This window comes from Seriola lalandi, unplaced genomic scaffold (genome assembly GCF_002814215.2).
Source record: "Seriola lalandi dorsalis isolate HSWRI2012SDOR001 ecotype SW California unplaced genomic scaffold, Sedor1 jcf7180002054554, whole genome shotgun sequence".
NCBI classification, from domain to species: domain Eukaryota; kingdom Metazoa; phylum Chordata; class Actinopteri; order Carangiformes; family Carangidae; genus Seriola; species Seriola lalandi.
The window spans coordinates 592,836-613,674 of NW_019525107.1; the positions used below are offsets into that span (position 1 = coordinate 592,836).

At 40.1% G+C, this 20,839-nt stretch overlaps 2 protein-coding genes across 2 annotated transcripts; one reads left to right on the forward strand and one right to left on the reverse strand.

Moving 5' to 3' along the window:
- Positions 1-12,815, reverse strand: ankrd52a (ankyrin repeat domain 52a). Its single transcript, XM_023415580.2, has 28 exons — positions 12,624-12,815; positions 11,936-12,019; positions 11,724-11,802; positions 11,467-11,537; positions 11,052-11,252; positions 10,864-10,951; positions 10,548-10,690; positions 10,118-10,330; positions 8,886-8,964; positions 8,668-8,782; positions 8,385-8,467; positions 8,162-8,279; positions 7,977-8,045; positions 7,719-7,859; positions 7,306-7,368; positions 7,016-7,127; positions 6,602-6,673; positions 6,297-6,498; positions 6,077-6,164; positions 5,857-5,974; positions 5,039-5,258; positions 4,842-4,929; positions 4,618-4,701; positions 4,200-4,345; positions 3,948-4,030; positions 3,356-3,438; positions 2,943-3,034; positions 1-1,938 (listed from the first exon to the last, which is right to left on the reverse strand). Exons 1-28 carry the CDS (start codon positions 12,648-12,650, stop codon positions 1,667-1,669), a joined length of 3,234 nt encoding a protein of 1,077 aa, XP_023271348.1. The 5' UTR covers positions 12,651-12,815; the 3' UTR covers positions 1-1,666.
- A 482-nt stretch (positions 12,816-13,297) lies between these two features.
- On the forward strand, positions 13,298-19,376 carry coq10a (coenzyme Q10A). The gene is made up of 5 exons (XM_023415657.2): positions 13,298-13,930; positions 15,484-15,633; positions 15,719-15,911; positions 16,120-16,221; positions 16,742-19,376. The coding sequence occupies exons 1-5, from the start codon at positions 13,794-13,796 to the stop codon at positions 16,907-16,909; spliced, it is 750 nt and encodes a 249-aa protein (XP_023271425.1). The 5' UTR covers positions 13,298-13,793; the 3' UTR covers positions 16,910-19,376.
- The last annotated feature ends 1,463 nt before the right edge of the window (positions 19,377-20,839 follow it).

Consider the following 20,839-nt stretch of genomic DNA (forward strand, 5'->3'; position numbering starts at 1 on the left):
AAAAAAAAAAAAAAAAAAAAAAAAAAAAAAAAAAAAAAACACATTCCAGGGAAACAAAAGCCCTTGTGACAGTGATTGTCTATTCAATAACGTTAAACAAAAAAGGCCAAAAGAAAATATTGCTTGAAAACTGCCCAATAAAACTAGCAGACAACACTCTTATCTTTCAGTTATAATAATTGATCAGAGTTGACAACCGAGAAGTTGAGATCTACGCTATTAGATGTTTAAGACTAGTTCACCAGCTCCGAGCAATACTCGAGATACTGCTGATGGCCGGTTCAACTTCAGAAACACAACAACAACAACAAAAAAAAAACAAAAGTGAAAGAAAAAGAAAAGAAAAAAAAACTCATTAGTGCCTAAAAACCAAAACTGATTGCTCTCTTTCAATAATTAGGCCATTCGAAGTCTGAAATCTTTTCCAAAAAACACTGTTAAAGAGATGGGAAATAAATTGAAATGGCTTGTTCATTTATGTGCTCAGATATATGATGCTTTGATGAGGTGTTGTTGGCAGATATTACTAGTAAAGCCTTCATCTAGAAATAAACAAGGCCTCAGTCAGTCACTATCCTACAGTAGTTCTCTAGTCCTACAAAAAGAGAACATTAGGCCTACGGACCCTGGGTGAAGATGAAGCAGCTGCTAAACGAGTTGACGAGGTATATCAAGATCTATTGTCTTTCTCTATACAGTACAGTTCATCTCAAATAAATAATTTATAGCCATAGTAGTGTTGATCAACTTTGGTCATAACTTATATGCTTAGAAACATTCTAGCTTAACAAACACTTATTTAGCATCTTTAAAACATGAAGTCAGCATCAAGAACAAATTGATGTTACAATGCTGACCCGAACATGGCTCTCCTTTGGAAGGAGACATGCTAATGTATTCAGCAGCATTACCAAATTATCTTAAAATGCCAAACAATTCTAGGCTGTACGTTTAAAGTACACTATGGAATTAACATCTTTGTGACCCTTTTCCAAATTTCAGATTGTACTGTAGTACACAAGCATTGCACTCTTAAGCAAAATTTAGATTTTTCCCTTGTGTGGTTCCTTCATAAAAATCTAAGCTAACGGACAATTAAAAACAAAAACAAAAAAAAAAAAGAAAAAAAGAAAAAGAAAGAAAAAAATAATCAAAAATCAAACAAAGAAACTCTTTGATCATTCTTTTGGGAAGGCTGTATGTTCCTCTACAAGGTCACCACAAGTGATTAAACATGATATGACTTTTATACTGAATGATATGAAGAGAAAGACAGTCGAGGATACAGAGATTTCCATGCTCTTAAATGTTGGTTATATAATTATGTCAACATGGTTTTAAAGGGTTAAATGATTTAGAGATGGCCAGATTGCTAGTGTTTGTTTTGGATGCCACACTTCATCTGAGTGACCTTGTAGAGCAATCTGCCTCTACGTATTAAGCACTACTAGGAGATGGAGGAATGGGATCTAATTGCATATTAGGTTTGACTGCACCTCAAGAGAAGACCAAACACTCACGCACACACAGACGCACAAACACATACATACACAGAGAACAGACATGTGGGTGGGTGCTCTCCTGGTCCTCTGGGCCATGTTAAAGGGAGTCACCCCCTGGTGGTGATGATGGTGATAGCAGCTGACTGAGGGGGGAGCACGTGACCTCACTCAGACAGACACCCGTCCAGGCCAACCGGTGCACCGTGACGGTCTTTGACGTAGCCGTTGTGGAGGCCGTTGCTGGGCAAGGGGGCGCAGGCGGCGGTGATGCCGCAGTGCTTCAGCAAGTTGAGACCCGGGGAGGGGGAGACAGTGGGAGAGGAGCAGGAGCAGGAGGAAGGGTCCCGCTGGGGGAAAGGCTTCATGGTAGAGAGGATCAGAGCCAGGCAGTCAGCCACATCCTTGTTGGGAGCACAGGCCAAAGCTGGGGTGTGGCCTGATTGACAACAACACATTCACATTAGTGCACACATACTGCTTGAACACCACATGAATTAGATCAACTTTCTAAAGCTGCTCCAATCAACGGATCAAATGACTGCGTGTAATGTCAAAAGTGTCACTCACAGTGATGAATCACCTGATGTTTCAGTGAGTTCTAGAGGGAGTGAGTGTTTTCATGTTTTTAATTCATTTATTTTGTTTTATAGTCTGCAACTTTCCTGTTTGGCTTCACTCTCATTAGTGTCATTTTAAGCAGCAGCAGGAAGCGGTTTTCAATAAAAAGCTCTGAAAATCTAATGTGTGCCATCTGCATAACACCAAAGGACACACAGACAAAGTTAGTGACTAACTGGTGAATATAGTGGAGCATTCAGCAGCTAAAGAGCCATATATTTTCCTCAGGAGTTGGTAGAAAACAAAAACAGCTGACAGTGAATATTTGGCTTGTGTTTACAGCTTGTTAGCTGCTCCCAAGAAGCCAAAAAAATCTATTGATGCAGGTGTAAATAAATAATAATGCTTGGGTTTTTGCATATTTAACGCATTTAACACAAATGAAACTGTGTCAAGAAATCAAACTAACAAACAAAGACGACTTGAATATTGTCATGAGGGTAATATAAATTTGGTTGCTTCTTGCAAACAAAAGGTTTTTGTTAAGTATCTGACTTTCGCAAGAACATTAACTCAAGACCTCAGATGACTCTTTAAAACATGTGCATTCAACTTTACTTCCACACAAGGTTAACATAACTTTGATATAAGATTTACATTGAACAGGCTGTCCAGAACAAGTATTTTTTTCAGGTTTGCAAGAGGATAGGATCATCAAAAATATTGTTATGTGAAAATTGCTAGGCAAAAAAAACCAACCAAAAAACACACATAACTTATAGCAAATATGCTAAAACAAAGACTCTTGCCTGAACAAATACACCACTTCCAATCATCCAGTGTAATTAAAGATAAAATGCTGACAGATCAGGAGTGCCTCACCTTCCTCATCCACAGCCAGCACAGTGGCTCCTCTGCTCAGCAGTGCCTGCACCACCGTAGCCAGGCCATTACGTGCTGCAAGATGGAGGGGCCTGGAGTAGAGCGAGGGAAAGGCTGAGAAACAGCTGGCAGACCAACGAATCACCAACTAATTTACAACTGTAACATTTCAACATGTAAAAAAATACTGCAAACATATAAGAGTCCAGCCTCAGAGTATTGGTTACACAAGTGTTGTGTGAACAAACATTTGTCACAATTACCAAAAGATCTTAAAATATTTATACTCTTATTATTTTGACTAAAACAAAGAATAAACACTTGGACAAACATGGCCAGTATTTCAAGTAGTGGCCTAAAAGTGCTTTTGCTTAATTGGGAAAGTTAACTTAGAAATGTTATAAGCTTCTCACATTTGCAGAGCACTGTTGGTGGCGTTTATGAGTGTGGGACTGTGGATCTCTCCCAGAATCAGCAGGGCACACATCTCATGAGCCTGAAGGACAAAAACAGAAAGACAGTGAAACTAGAATCACCGCATTGTGGTTGTATGGCTCTGCCAACCAGTGGAGTTGCAGGAAATATGGTCACAGTCTCCCCCTCTGTTCCTGAGTTACAGCATTGAATAATGGCCATAAGCGTTTTTGCAGAACATTATGATGTCATAGTGAAGTTGACCTTTGACCATTTGGACATAAAATGTCATCACTTCATCATTTTGTCCTCTTAGACACTTGTGTTAAATTGTGTCATAATTAGTGTATGAATTCTTGAGTTATGGCAAAAATGTATTTTGTGAGGTCACAGTGACCTTGACCATCAGCATTCACAGAAAGTGTATCCAATTACGCTGAGGTGTTTTTTTTTTTTAACATAAAACCATTCTTATTAAAGAGAAACTGTACTTGCTAAAATATGATTCCTTGTAATAGACATGGAGGTAAATCTCAGCACACTACAGTGGAGCTTTGACTTTAGGATCCAGTGGATAATTGTGTCGTGTACCTTGCTGCAGGCCAGGTGCAGGGCAGTGTTCCTGTTCTCATCAAGCAGTGTCAGGTCAGCCTTGGCCCGGTGAAGGAGGATGGCTGGACAACACAAAGACACAAAAACATTTATTTCCTGTGACTACAGATGTCCCATCAGACAAATATAGTAAGAGGGGATGCACAACCTTGACTTTGGCATACAGCTATGCATTGTTAAAAACAACTTGTTCTTAATAATGATACCACAAGATTAAGAGGTGCGACTTACCCACGGTGCCACTGTGTCCCTTGTCAGCAGCTACCATCAGAGCAGAGCGTCCACTTTTGTCCACTGCATTGATCTCTGCCCCATGGCGAAGCACCAGCTGAAGTCCTGCGACATCCTCAGCAAATGCAGCAGCATGCAGTGGGGTCCTACAGGCACACACACAGAGTTCAACCAATTACTGTATGATCAGTGCTACAGCCTCTGAGACTCTGGCAAACTTAAAGCACAAAGTTCAGGAATTTCATGACTGATGATTTGAGATATAAGGAACAGGGACAGGTAACAATACTAACTCTATAATGATGAGAAATACCTCTAGAACAGTATATACCTCCAAATTTCTTTGAGACTTAATGTTAAAATGATTTTTCTGATCATAATTGTTCCAAAATAATCTAGTCTTCTTTTGTAGCCTCACCTTCCTTTGGCATCTCTGGTGTTAATCATGTGGACCCCAGCAGATTCCAGCAGCCTCTCTGCAGCACCGCTATGGCCATTCATCCTAAAAGAAAGACAGCTGAGTTAATGGAGTGCTGATTTAATCTAAATCAGCCTAATAGATGTTTTTTTTTTTTTAATAAAAGTAATTAGTTTTGACACACTGAGGCTCGAGATGAGCACTTATGCCAAGTTAATACTCACAGAGCACAGTGCAGGGGGGTGAAAGGGTTTCCCTCTTCATGGATAAATGTTTTAAATTCAAGTAAAACCTCCAAACAGTCTTCATGCCCTGAGAACAAACACACTTTATTATATTATAGACAACAGATGTGACCGTGATTAACTGCAACACTTAAATTTGGGGATTAGCCATTTCAAGTCGATCAAACTGAGCAAACCTTTGTAAGCAGCCCAGTGTAATGGGGTGTATTGTTTGTTGTCCAGCAGTTTATCTTGCGGGTCTGTTGCCATGGCGGCCTGCACCAGACTGGCCAGGATTTCTGTGTGGCCTCTGGATGCAGCATAGTGCAGAGGTGTCCTACCCTGGGCGTCCCGACACAGTGCAGAAGCTTTGTGCTCCAGCAAGGCCGTCACACAGTCATCATGGCCCAACACCGCCTGAGCAAAGACCAGCAAGGTGTGATGAGACAAACTTGTAATAAACTGTTTAGAAAACCATGAATGTGAATATAAATAATTTTTCTTCATATTCATTTGTTACATATTATACTCCTGGGTCATGGCAGTATTAATAGATCTAGGTTACTTTCCTGGACAGGGACCACTACTATATTAAGGAAGGTCGTTTAATAAATATCTTCATTGAAATTTGTTTTAACCTATGACTAAGAGGAGTCTCTAGCCAGGATAAAGGTCACCTAGCGTGCCTTGGCAACTCTTGATCTGATCCCTAAGACACCCTAACAGATAGTGCCATTGGGAATCTAAAAAAAAAAAAAAAAAAAGGCTTTAGCCTTTATCATTTTTCTATGTCAATATCTTACTGTTTGCTGACAAGACGATGTGGCGACTGTGTGCTAGATGCAGCATCTCAATAAGGTAGATTTTTACCCACGTCTCCAGTTTAACTACATTATCTAATATACTTTATATGAAAGTGAAAACGAAGGACAATTTGGTTCTCTATTGTGATTGTGTAGTGAATAATGACCTCTACTTGAATACAGTATGTAACCTCATGCAGTGTTTGACTTACCCCTCTGTGCAAAGCTGTGCTACCCCTCTTGTCCTTTGCATCTGGCAAGGCACCCTTCTCCAACAGGAAGTGGACACAGTCAGTGTGACCTCCCAGAACAGCTAGCATCAGAGGGGTCCTGAAGGTGACAGAAATAACAATTTAGAAGTGTATTGTCACTGTATCAGCTTTTGGCAAGAGCTGACTGTACAAACTGAAGCCACAAAGAAAAACAACTCACTGGCCAAATTTGTCTGCAACGTTGGTGAGATCCCCCTCCTCCCCATAATCAATCATCATGCGCAGGCAGTCTGAGTGACCATTGGAAGCTGGTGTGAAACAGAGTACAAGAGTGTGAATTTTAAAAACATAGAAGTATATTCTTATTAAAACAAAACTGACTCTTTTCAAAGTGGTAAGAACCACAAACAATTGTAATAACATGAAATATTCCAGCATACCTGCAACATGAATTGGAGTCCACATGAGGCGGTTGTCATTGAGGAGGCAGGAGGCCCCCTGAGCCAACAGCACCTCAACACAGCGGGCGTAGCCTTTCTGGGCAGCCAAGTAGAGCACAGAACGGCCTGCAGCGTCCTGCATGTCCACATAGGCTGCAGTCTCAGTCAGCACACGCAGCGCCTGCCAGTGGCCCTTATCAGCCTGAGGGAGCACACGGGAAGTCAGTCACAACTCACATTTAGTCAAGATTAAGAGGCCAATTATAGTCAGTGTCAGCCCAGAGAGTTGAATGTGAAAAACTTACAGCAAGATGCAGTGGACTGACCGGAATACTGCTCTCTATGTCTCCTAGTGCGTTAAAGGACATCTCCAGGAGCTAAAACAATAAATATATACAGAGGATTTCATTGTATTTACGGAGGAAAGAAGATGCGTTCTAGTGAACCTTTTATATTTAATATGTTGTATATATTCCTGATTTAGGAAGTCCACCACATCTGAAATACATGCGCCTATTTTTCATACTCAGTTGTTTTTGTCTTTAAAACTTGAAAAATGTCTTAAACAATGAATCTATTAAAAAAAATAGCCAATTAATGAAATTGAGTAATCAAACAATTGATGCAGCTCAGTTTTGAGCACCATTTAGCACAGGCATTTTGATCAATGAATAAAGGTTACGTTGTGAGGTGATCTCAGGTTAAACAGAGGAACGCACCAGCTCCAGGTTTTGTTTGTTGCCATGGTAAGCTGCATAGTGAACAGCACTGTAACCCTTTGAGTTGACCATCGATGGATCAGCACCATTGTCCAAAAGATGCTCCAAGCAGCTATTAGAAAAAGACAGGAAATAAAATGTAGAGAGCAGCAGCATTTAATTCAACGGCCTTCGGGCTCAAATGTTTCACAAACGAACTTAGTATCAGTTTATTCAATTTTAAGACTTAATCATACTGCTCATGGGCAGAAGCAGGAGAGGGCAGTATAAATAAACATAAATAAACTCACAAGTACGACTCCTTCGCCTCATCTTCATCATTCTGATGGTTCCCAGAAAAATGACGGTCAACTCTGGAAAGAACAAGAAATTATTTTTATATGATCAAATACACTGCAAAACTGCCCATTCCTGGATGTGTTGTTTAGACAGTTACAAGAAAGTTTTTTCATGCTAAGCTCAGAAGTGAATGTGATTCAACTATGAACCCAGATATTCATATTATTTTAAATGAAACTGTACAGTTGTTGAAGTCAATGAGCTTGAGTAATAAGAGAAAAAGCACAACAAGCTAAGACACATAAAGTCAAGAAATAAAGTTAACAACCGTTGACTTTCTGTCAGACTTGAACAGAATTTGTGGCTTGTGCTGCTTCTCCTGTTTCCGAAAAAGTGCAGATGGAGAGAGACGAAGTTTTCCAACCTGCTGAAGGCTTGGGAGGCGGCGGAGTAGTGCAGGGGAGTACAGCCTGTCTGGTCAGGCTCGTTGACCTCAGCGCCAGCGCTCACCAGGGTCACAGTGCACTGGTACCTCCCATTAGCAGCCGCATAGTGCAACGGTGTCCTATAGGGAGGATGAAAGGAGAGAGAGAAAACAGTCACTCAGAATGATGATTAATGAATGTTACAGGATTAGCAAATTAAGAAGACAGACATATATTTTGGGTGAGGGGAAACTGACCTTCCCATTATGTCCCTCTTGTTTAAGTCGGTACCGCTACTTAAGAGCAAGTTCAGACATTCAACATTTCTGTAGAGACAGATGACCATGACAGGAAATTAAGTTGAAGGAACAGACGACATGTGATAGCATAACATTTTAGGTCACTTTAATATTCCAGTGCCAAAGCAGATTGTGTGTCTTACCCTCCAGAGGCAGCAGCGTGTAGACAGGTCCTCCCAAAGTTGTCAGGGGTGTTTATGTCAAACCCAGCTGATAGTACATGCTCCTTACTCATGGATGAAACTATACTATACAGCTGACCTGTAGGGTAATGAAGAAAAAGCTGGTGGTAACAGTCAGGTCGAAGTACACATACAAACATATAGAACATTAAGTAACCAGGGCGCACACATCCATGGGACAAACCTGAGGAGAGTAACTTGCGACAACAGTCTGAAAACCCGTACAGCACAGCTAAGTGCAAGGGGAACATTCCATGGATCCCACGTCTAGAAAAGTGAAAAAGACAGAACAAAACTTTACAGACCAAATACTCAATATTAAAAATGTAACCCCACTTAAAACCCACTGCTTAATAGCATGAAGCTCATACATTAATGCTTCTTTGTATTGCTTAAGTGTGTTTTTACAACCTCGTGACACTATTATTCGCTCGCATCAGTAATACCACTTAAGGCTTTTCCAATACCTGGCCGTGTCTGCTCCGTTGGTCATCAGCGTGCTGATCAGCAGTTCATGGCCGTACTTAGCAGCAACGTGGAGAGGAGTATTGCCATACTTATCCACACAATCAATTTCCCCACCTGATGGAAAGAAAGGAAGAGGGTGTAAATCAAAGACACATTAAGAGAAAAGCCTCCACTAACATATTCTCACAGATCAGTCAAACAGCACAGTCATTGTTACCATTCTGGATGAGGATCTGAGAGCGTGTGAAGCGTCCATGAATGGCTGCCATGTGCAAGGGGCTCTTCCCTTCTTTGCTCTGTAAGAAGAAGAAAAAAGTATAAAATCATATTCTTTCACCTTAGATGTAAATCAGAGATCAGTACAATAGATTTGAATAACATTTTACTGGTGTGAGACTTTTCTCAGCAGGCTTAAGAAAACTGCTGCAACGGAGAATGAGGCTGATTTGACAAGTCTCTGTGTCATTATACAATTAAGACTCAAGATCATCATGCACATCTCATGTTTTGAGCCGTTTCCAGTCTTAATTGCATGTCCTCATTTAGAAAATTCAAATGAATCTACACCTAAAATAACAGGTTTTAATTCACCACCAACAATTCTGAAACAGAGACAAAACCGCAACTCAACCCAACTTGCTGTCGCTGCTGCATGTGTAGCTTATTGAACTCTCATTATGTTACTAATGTAACAAAACTTATTTTTCATTTCAAAACTAACACCATAACACATGTAAATCATAGTACAGCACACTTATTTAATTGTTTTCCGACTGCGTGTGTCAAACTGACTATTTTGATCCAATCACAGTCAAGTGATTGAGTGCTAATGCCTGCAGTAAACGTTAGGCTAGTTTGATTAGCTCAAGATGGAGGTATGAACCGAACTGTCGGCTTGGGAGAATTGTAACACTTCTTCTAAATTAATTATTACAAAAGTGGCAAACTACACTTGCTTGCATTTTTTCTGATAGAATGTTATTTAAATTAAGACAACATTATTTTTAAGGTCAGAGTAAGCTGCAAATAGTGATCAATTTCATATGAAACATTTTCTTTCTCGTGATCTCCCTTTTCACACATACCAAGGCAATGTTGTCGCTTCTGGAGCTAAATTCTCCACCCCTGCACATTTATGCAGAAAGTATTTCTACAGGCAGAACAGAAAGTGTATTATCTTTAACTTTTTCTATGTCGACTCCAATATGTTGACTTCATTACATTGGACCACGGCTATAATGCAAACACACATTTTTCTTTAAATCACAAGTTTTAACTCTGGTGTAAAAAACAATTTATTTATTTATAAATGCTGATGTATTGCACTACCACTTCTGTACTTTTGAGTGACTTGAAAATATAATAACCACCCATTTACAAGAGTATTAACAAACAGTACAGCAAATTGTACAGTCATTTCCATTTGAGAAACTGCAGCCTGTTCCGTACCTGCTGGTTGACATCTGCCCCATTGTTGACCAGCAACTCCAGACAGAGGGCACCGTTGGTGGAGACGGCAGCCAGGTGCAGAGGGGTGTAGCCACACTTGTTGGGCTGGTTAACATTAGCGCCATGGTTCACCAGCTCTGTAGCCACAGCCTCCTGCCCCATGTAGCAAGCCACATGGAGCGCAGTGTTTCCAAAGCTATTGGGCTCATCAATCTGATGGTAAAAGACAAATGTGACACAAGATCAGACTGTGCATGAAACCTGAAAGGAAGCATCCCTTTTATCAGATTTCAGCCGCCCATGATAAAAGACTATTGGTTATATGACAGTTTGTCTGACATTTAATAAAACAAACAATAAGGCAAACTAATTTGGTCGATTTATAAGTCCATATAAAAATTTAAAAAAAAAACTATATAAAATCACTCACCTCTGTCCCCATCCTCAGTAGGTACTTTACAATTTCAATGTGACCACTTGCAGCAGCAGCATGGAGAGGTGTGTAGCCTTGCTTATCCTTGCAGCTCTTGTCTGCACTGCGGGACACCAGCAACTTCACAATCTCCACATGCCCTGTGGAAGACACAAAAGAGCAGAAAACATATCAGTATCATAGATTGTGACTTATGGACTTGCTCAAGTTGTTGCTCTTCATTTGAGTGAAACTGCCCATGGACAATAGGAGCCTTTACTGCCATTTGACAATGAAAATGTGCAGCACTGGTAAGAACATGAAACTTGCTTACCCAAGTAAGCAGCACAATGGATAGGCTGTCTCTCCTTCTTATCGATGGCACTCAGGTTGGCCCCTTTGTTGAGCAACAGCTTCACCATCTGTCAGACAATTAAATTCATAAAATTGTTGAGGAACCACTCTCAAGTACTAGCTACTTAAGAAAATCTCAAAAAGGAAAGCATACAACTCAAATCTTACCTCCTGGAACCCACTCTGGGCTGAGTGGTGCAAAGCAGTTCTGCCTGTGCGATCTGCCATGTTCAGGTTGCTCAGCTGGGTTAGCAGGGCCTCTGCGCAGCGTGTGGCACGGTTGGCAGCAGCCACATGCAGTGGTGTCTGCCAGAACTTGTCTCGTGCATTTGCCTCTGCTCCGCGCCTCAGCAGCAGACCCACTGCCCTCTGGGGAGATGGAAGCAATTACAAGAGCTTAAAGCATATATCATATCTGCAGTTTGCTGCATTTCCTTCACTCAGTGCAATATTTTGGTGCATTGATTCAAATGAGTTCTATAATCACTGTGGGGGAATACATAATAGAATTAGAGGATGATGTCATCTGACTAAGATAATTAGACTCTTTGAAATAACAAAAGGATATGAGTTTATCGCTTACTTCATTCCTGGAAGCAGCCGCCCTGTGCAATGGGGTCAACCATACATGGTCTTTAGCATTTACACTGGCACCTGGCAGACAAACAAACAAAAATTCAACCATTATTAAGGTGTCACATGAATGTTGCAGGTCAATAGTTATACTTCTGCACAGTGATTTTACAGTGAGGATATCAATCGCGGTAACAAAGGATAAAGTGTGCACCATAAACATGAGCCAGCCGTGCCGGATATCAGCAATGCATGCAGCTCACTTACCTGATTCAATGAGGAGGTCCATTATATGGACGTCACCCACACAGGCAGCAGCATGAAGTGGCGTACGGCGCTCCTGGTCCTGTAGGATAAACACACTTAAAATCAAGGGAGGAATGACGTTTAATGCTCGTGCTTAACTGGTATTTCGGGGGCCCAAGTCCTTCATAATATGAACCCGTTTTGCATGGTAACTACATGAATTTAACACATACCAGTGCATTGACATCCTCCTTTTTGTGCAATAATAGTTGAACTTCTTCAGCATTACGATTGAAGATGGCCTGGACCAGAGGAGGCTGCAATACAGAAATACCAAGTGAAGTTATCATTACGATATCTTTGCATGAGATTACGTTGACGTTGATCCGAAGCGACGATTCGGCTATGCTCATCACACTGTATGATTCCTCTGAGCGGGTCAAATCGTCGTTAAAGCCACCAACTATTCGCTGAAATCGTTAATATATGATATCATGATATTAAACGTTGTATTTAGTGTGTTTACTCTAAGTAACTGAATGTGATTCTTGTTTCCTTCCAGTAAATACTCAGAGCCCTGGCTGAGGCCTACAGGCCCTTTTCTCACCACTTACGTCAGCTAGCAAAACGGCTTTACCTAGCTCCCCCTGCTACAGAGCTGGCCCTGACCCGGAGCACGGCCTAGACAAGAGCGGCAACAACCTATGCATTAACGCATGAATGCCGAGCATCGCTAATTGCAAGGGATTTTATTGTTATAACGCCGATATCAATTTGAACAAACATGCACCACCAATAAGGGAAATATAAAAACAAGTCGTTCGGCGAATAAGACGTAGTATATTGCGCACAAGAGCAAGTCTTTCCCAGCAAATAGACTGCGCCACAGCACAAACACGGAGCGCTTTTCTTGCAGCGTACCTGGTCTGCAATGTTGAGTACTCCCATCTCCCAAACTCAGCCAGGACGGAGCTCCTTCATGAGGATAAAACTTCGAGGTATATTGCGGTGCGCTACTGTATTCACTTTTCAGACTACACCCATAGCTGGTTGCAAACAGAAATGCGGTCTTGATCTGTCACTGTTGTTGTCTGTATCCAATGTCTGGTCTGACGATACTGGCTACGACTGTGCTGGTCCGCCTACAGGCGTGGCGGTCCGTGCTCGGCTTGTCGGGGGAAATGGCGTCGCCATGTGGCAGAAAACAGTAACGCTGCCGTTACACCGCGTAAAGACAAGAGGATGAAGGGCACCGATTGTCTGCGAGGTCAAGTTGAGGATTTCAAAAGCATTAATATTAATATTAACAACTATCAATACAAGTAATGTAGCTGTCAATGAGCGGAGTTTTTATTTTATTTCAATACAGCACAACTGTACAAATACCGAGGTTCACTCTATATCAACTATTACTTCTGGCAAAGAGGTTATATTTTCACCTGTGTCTGTTTGTTTGTCGATTATCTTTTTGTCAGCAGGATTAAGCAGAAAGTACCAATAATAACTAAAAAACAAATTCAGCCATGAACCTCCAGCACAGTGGGAGGCAGCATTTCACCACAGAGGCGTTGGGTTTAACCGACGGGCAGTTGATAGAAGAAAGGAACAGTTTGTCCCACCGGCGTTTTATTTAGCAGCAGAAGGTCGTCGGCAGCTGGGCGATATTTGACAACACACAAACCAAAAACCAGCTTAAATAACTTAACTTTGTTGTAAGTTTTGGGCTCGAAACGTGGATTGATATGAGTATTGCTAAAAATATAGAGGGACGCGGCTGTGCGTCGCGTTTGTTCGGGCTCGTTATGAAACCGTGCTAGCTAATGTTCGCTAACATTAGCCGTTGAGCACCGCAGCTAACGATAGCTACGCTGACAGCTCTGAAAGCCACCGGAGACGCGGTTTTAACCCAAGACAGTCTATTAGTTTTTCTTGCAGCGTAGAATTAACGCTACGTGGGATTTTAGAAACCCGTACTTCACAAGGGTACTCGGACTGGAACCTTGAATACCACCGCCTCCGGTCTTGGAGCAGACCCCGGGCTCAGCTTCTCAGACCCAGGATCGCTGTTCCTTGAACTGAGTGGCTGGTTTGATGGCAGCCACGGCCAGTGCCCGGCGGTTACCCATGGGTGTGCGGACATTCAGTGACTTTCTTCAGATTGCCACTGTGGGCTCCCCTCGCTTGTGTCGTACACCAGTTCTAAGAGGATGCGTTCGCCAAAACATCAGGTATAAGCAGTATTTTATTATTGTAATGACACACGGCTAGTATTACAACACACTGTGAATGACACTGTGTCTCCTTTGCATCGAATAGTATATAGTTGTGATGACAAGTTGGGTTAATCCTGGAGCCATAGCCAGGTCTGACAACCTGAATCTTACAAAGGTTATCAATATCGGTCAGTACTGGTGACACAGTAAAGGTTATCGCTAATTGGTACAGGCGCAGTATTGAACAATTAAGTATTGAAACCATAAAGGTCTTGCTCTGATGGGGAATCATCACAGTCTTGACATAAGAAAAACAGAAATATAAATTGAGCTCGTGACCTCTCACTTGCGCACTTGCTTGCAACACGTACAGTTGCAAGCAAACGTTTGTTGCATCCCTGGGAAAATAAGTCTTTGTTTTTCGAAAGAAAAGTAGTAGATTCATTCCCTGCTGCAGACAGACATTTAAAAAAAAAATTAGCCCATCTTCAAAAGTTATTCACTTTTGCTTTGGTTTTTTGAACTGAAAACGGTTATTGTGATTAGTGAGTTCATAAAAAGAAAGTGAAAATAAAGGCCTCTACAACAGGACAATGAACCAAAAGAGAAAAAAAACTCAAATCCATCATGAGCTATTCTCACAGTCCCCTGACATGAACATCACTGAAAATCTGTGGGTAAATCACAAACTTGCTGTGTGTGTGCAAGACATCCTGAAATATCTGAGAACTTGGAGTGATTTGCAGGAAGATTAGGTGAAAATTCCTAAACGAAGAACTGAAAGTGTTTTAACTGTAGTTATATTTATGTTTTACCTTTCTCATTGGTGTGACAATCTCCATCCTCCACTAGCGCAAGAGCATACATTAGACACCCACACTTCAAGAAAGGACCAATACCAATATCTAATATCACAAGGAATAACTAATTAATGTTGGACAAATATAGTATTGTTTGTCAAATATTATATCAGCTGAGTTCATCGCCAGCTAAGGTTCTGCCATATCATATAGTTCATGATATTATATGTATTTAAATTGGACATATGATGATATCGGTGGTATTGTCAATGATGTATGTAAGGAAATTAAAGTGCTCCCATCCTAATTAACTGATGCTGATTACCAAAATTTAGGAAGTAAAAACCTACAAAATGAAACCACAAATCAAACTACATTTCACATTCAAAACTATCCTGCAATATTATGATATTGACTTAAAACATAGTTTTTTTTTCTATTCAAACATGTCAGATAGTCATAAAACATTCATCCAGATTCTACTGGTTACCTACCGGAAAACACATTGCTAAGTGGTGCAACGAGAGTGAGCCGGTGTTACAATATATAGCTGTTTGCTATTCACATAACAATACCAAATCAGAAATTACCAGCATACTCACAACACAGAGACCTTCCGTTACCTCCTGATGCAGCGTACTTTGTGCACTCATTGACTAGTAGCTGGAAACTGGAATGTAGTGGGCCTTTTTTGTTGTGTGTTGTGCCTGTGTTAGGTTTCCCTCTTTCCAGAAAGTGGCCTTCAGGACATTTTCTCTTACTTTTTAGACACCTGTCATCGTGTGGCATTTTGATGACGAGAACTCCCAGAGTGCTTTGCCTTCAAGACTGGGACACAATGACAACTGTTCCCCAAAGCAGAAACTTCATCAGCCTCACCAACAAAAGGAAGGAGTACTCCGAGCGTAGGATACTTGGGTAAATTTTCCAGTATGATAATAATAACTGTATATCTGAGTGTTTTCTTTTTAATTCCTTATCTTTGCAATACTTGCTGTCTTAGGTTTTCTATGCAGGAAATGTATGAAGTGGTGGCCAATGTTGACGACTACAAGCACTTTGTGCCCTGGTGTAAGAAGTCCCAGACCATCATGAAAAGAGCAGGCCACTCCAAAGCCCAGCTTGAAGTGGGATTCCCTCCTGTGGTGGAGAGATACACATCTATGATCACTAGTGTCCGGCCTCATCTGGTCAAAGTAAGTGTCAGAAGCTACAGTGAATCTGTCAGTCCTGTGAATGACAATATATCTGATTTTATGGATGGTGATTGTATTTGATATTGCTGAAATATAAATAACAGTTTAAATGTCAGCAACTGAAGTGAATAGTGTTTGTGATGTCGAAAAGCACCCACTCCTTAAAATTCTTGTTTCTGATAAGAGTTTCTCTTTTGGGTGATTTTAGGCAGTGTGTACAGATGGAAAGCTGTTCAATCACCTGGAGACAATATGGCGCTTTAGTCCTGGCATTCCTGGTTACCCTCGCACCTGCACAGTAGACTTTTCTGTAAGTAGCCTCCAGCTTGCTTCTCGATTTATTAAGTGTGTATCAGACCCTCTGCCCCCTTTGATGCATCTTTTGCATTAACCCTGATTAAAAGAATAGTTTGGCATTTTGGAAGAAATATTTATTTGTTTTCTTGTTGAGAGTTAAATGAGAGGATTTATACCATCCTTGTGTTTGTACAGGAACTATGAAGCTACATGCAAAAGACACTTAGCTTAGTATAAAGACTGAAAGTACCGGGAAACAATTAGCCTGGCTCTGTACACGTCCTCTGTTCTCTAACCTTCCCACTGTTTCCACTCTTTATGTTAAGCTAAGCTAACTGTCTGGGGGTTGTAGCTTCATTTATCATACAGACATGAGTGGTCTGGATCTTCTCATCTAGCCCTTGATAAAAAATAAATAAGCCTATATATATTGTATTGTACATCAAATTCACCCTCTCTTGCTGCCATATTTTATGACTGTGGTATTAACTAAAAGTTAGTTTATTAATTAATTATTTTTGTATCTTCTACAGATATCCTTTGAGTTCCGCTCTTTGCTGCACTCCCAGTTAGCCACCATGTTCTTCGATGAGGTTGTAAAGCAAAATGTCGCCGCTTTTGAGCGGCGGGCTTGTAAGCTGTACGGCCCAGAGACTCGTATCCCACGGGAGTTAATGTTTCACGAGGTGCATCAGACGTGATCTCGGCAGCTGTATGTCCTCATGTCCTCATCTGGCCTTAAATTATACCAACCTTTGTTTCCTTTATCCACACAAACTTGCATGATGCTGCGTAATCCCCCCCTCACCGCTACATAGACATCATAGCGGCTGCTGAAGATGTTAGACATCCAACTCTTGTAAGCATTATTATTATTAATAATTCCTCTTCTCATTGTGTTAAGTCTTTCCACTTTCTGTCTACCTCCACTGAAGGGATCCTTGTTTAGCAGAGGGACACCACCATTGCTCTTGCTCCATAGCAGTTACAAGCTGTATTTATGTATAAAAACAGTAAATCATTACAACATTATGCTACCGATGGTAGAGTCGACTATTATTTTAAATGAACAGCACAGTGACACTGAACAAAACACCCTTTTATTATTATTTTTTTAATAAAAGGCACAGATGCCGTTTGATCCAGACTTCTGCTCAAGTCTTATAGTTCACTGTGACCTCGAAGTTACTTTTCACACTGACACTTAATCAAGTCAAAGTGTGTCCAATCTTTAGTTGAATTTCAGCACTTTGATCAGCTGATTATACTGTATTACTCTGCCTTTACTTTTACCACTTTTATTTCAAATGGAACTTTTAATATATTGTTTCACATAGAGTTGTGAAGTTGGTGCAAAACGATATTTCATTTCATCCTTCATTCATTCATTTTTAATTTATTCATCAGTGGTTATATGCAATTTTTTATTATATTATTGGAATCCAAATCAAATGTGCCATGTGTGGGACGTTGAGAGTGTTGTCACTGTGTCTTGTGACAATATCACTGAAGTGCAACATTTTGCGAGGGGGAAAAATGTCATTTCTTCATTAATTAGCTGTGTCCTCAATTAACCTTGAGGTTTGGGAGATTTAGATTTATCTTGGCTGTTGTTGTGCTGTGAGGATTGTGTTTTTGGACATTTAGACTTGGCCTGCCAATTTTAATAATGCCTTATTTTACAGCCCAGCACGAGTAGTAACTATTAGGTGATTAATAAAGGTGATGGGGGCACAAACAAGAGCACTTGAATGAACAGGTTGGAGTGTACTGTGAAATACTTTAAATGGGATTACAACAAAAATGTTACAGATCATGTGGGTTAACTACAACTTTATATTTGATAAATATATATTTTGGTTTGTAGATTCTTAAAGATTAGATTAGATGCTATTTCTGAAAATCACATTAAATGCCACTTGAGATTTATTGATAGTAATGTGATTAGGTCACAGTTCCAATAATCCAATTGATTTCTAAAGTTAAAACAATTTGTAACATGTTGTAAAAGTTTTCCATCTCTGCTTTCTGTTTTGTGGTCCATGTTCTGAAGGTTATCAGGAGAATGATCCTCCTGTCGTGTACATTTATATAAAATACGCTGGTGGGCTGTAGAATAAAACATTATCATTGTCTGTGGGTTTCATGCTTATTTTTGAGATGTGTAGCTTTTATTTATATTCATTATGATGCATGGATGTAACTAACAAAGAGGCAAATATACACGTTTCAAGTGTTGCATTGTCATTGTGACTACAATTTGTTGGGATTTGTATTTCATATCGAGGTAGCCCATCGCTTTATTCCACAGTAAAGTGCGCATAAAGTTAATCGATATTAATACCGTATTTGCCATATTTTAGATACATTCAGGTTGCCAAAGGTCAGTGGAGGAAGTCATTCATTGTGTGACCTTCCTCATAACAGGCAGTTCATTTTGTCCACATGCTCCAAGTATCATACTCTCAACAGAACTGAACTGTGGTTCGGTATTTTCAAAGCTGGATTTCGGCTTCAAAGTCGATGTGTTTATTTTCTCTTTTTAAAAAGGTGATTTGGAAATGAAGGGATATTTAAGTATCAATGCATGAAGAATGTTAAATCCAATGGGCCTGTGAATCACTGTTACATGAAAAAAAGTTCAACTTATTAAAAGATTTTTAAATGTCATTTTAAAGTGTTATATTTTTAAGCAATAAAATATACAATAGATTAAGTCAGATTTAAGATTTTAGCATATCGTCATGCTATCCAGTGATCAGGCTTGATTTTGGATCTTTTTTTTTTTTGCTAGAGATGTATGTTTGATATGCTGCCTACTGACTGAATTTAATGCCAAGGTTTATTGTTGTAGGTGCCAATACTCAGAAATCGGAAACAATGGAGACTATTTTAAGAGATAGTAAGAAGAGCAAGAGTATTGTCACTTCAGCCTTCCTTCCCTGCAGTATATTTCCACATTGATGGTCATATTGCAGGTATATGAACAACCCCTGATCTAACAGTGGTGGCTTGGAATGTATACATGGATGTAGATACATTATGATAGAAAATATTGCCATTATTTTTTCAGTCCTTTCACTTTTTATGTTGCAAGCTAAAATGTACCTGTAAATACTGTGGGTGTATTTTAAAGCTTTATTTAAATAAAAAAGCAGGTATAAATTATTTTTTGTATGCACTGTTTCTTTAAGCTATTTGTATATTGCTCAGGAGAATCTGATTCCTTTGTGTAACTAACCTGCAGCAGCAGCAGTTCACTGTATGGTTGTATCATAATGCCCTTAGATGAAGCTTGTACTGCCTGTTTGAACTGGGTTTTTTTTAACTGGGCTATTGCATGGCCTTGTTGCCACAAAGTGCACATAGACACAGGAGGTATGGCTAAAGGGACAGGGGTTAGACATTGCTCTCCAAAAGGCAGCTGACCATCAAGAAACCAGAGTGGGGTGATGGTATGTGGGCCAGTTATTAATAACGGCACATAGGAGAGGTGGGTATTTGGACCAACTTCCTTCTTCATCCTGTCAATTGCATTTATTAGGTAGAAGTCAGGCCTCACCAGAATAACCTTGCAACAATGGTAAGAACTGAAGAATCACAAATTCAAATTTAAGCTCTGCAACAGCAGTGCAGAAAGGTAATTGTATTTCAAGATGTACTAGTTTTGTCTCTGGGTATTGCATTCAAAATCTTGTTTACAAAATTCAACCAACCGATGCTATGTGTCTCAACAAAAGACAAGTAACTCAAGGTTTACAGAGTGAGAATGTGCTCATTGACAGAGCAAATATTTTTTTAGGTTATTTTACAGATATGACAGGAATTCTCATAAAAGCCATACAGGTATGAATGGATGGGACACTGACCTCACTCTTCAGTGGTTGTGTATTCAGCTCTGAGAAAAACTTGATGCAATTATTTCCTGTACAGTGAGACCCTAAGCAATGGTAATCAAGCTGTGGAAATGAACAGACATTCAACCCCAGAAAACGTTTTAATTAGTTAGCTTTAATAGGTTAGTTTTCATCTAACACTCTGGCAGCCTGTATGAGAAAGCCTTTGTATCATTATTTTTGCCCTCAGTGCTGTTCACCTGCGGCGCTGACAAGTGCGACCAGGTGGAAAGGAAAAATAAAAAACAAACGAACAAAGACATCCCCCTAAATCCATCCTGAACTGTCATGTCATATGAGACAACATGTTATTGTTCTAGTATGCATTTTCCACAGCAGACAATTTGACTTGTCATAGTAGGAAAAGCACAGGTGTTACTAATAACGACAATACTGTTGACCCTGTGAGCAGGCATGCACAACACCACAACCCTTTAACCAAAGCAGCTAAACTGACCTCAGCTATCATTAATTACATTACTTACAGTTGTATATTTCCCACGAGGGATAAAAAATAATTTAGCAGAAGCAGGGATATATAGACCAAAAAATAAACTCCTGGTGCCTATCATATAATGTACACGCGAATTAAGCATAATAGGCATTTCTAAATGTACGAACTCAACAATATAATCATGCTATTTTCAACACTTTGTTGGTATAAATGTGACTTGAACGGTGGGCTTAAGGGCACGCCTCTTTTTAGGGGCAGTCACCCAGCCCAAAGCCATGACT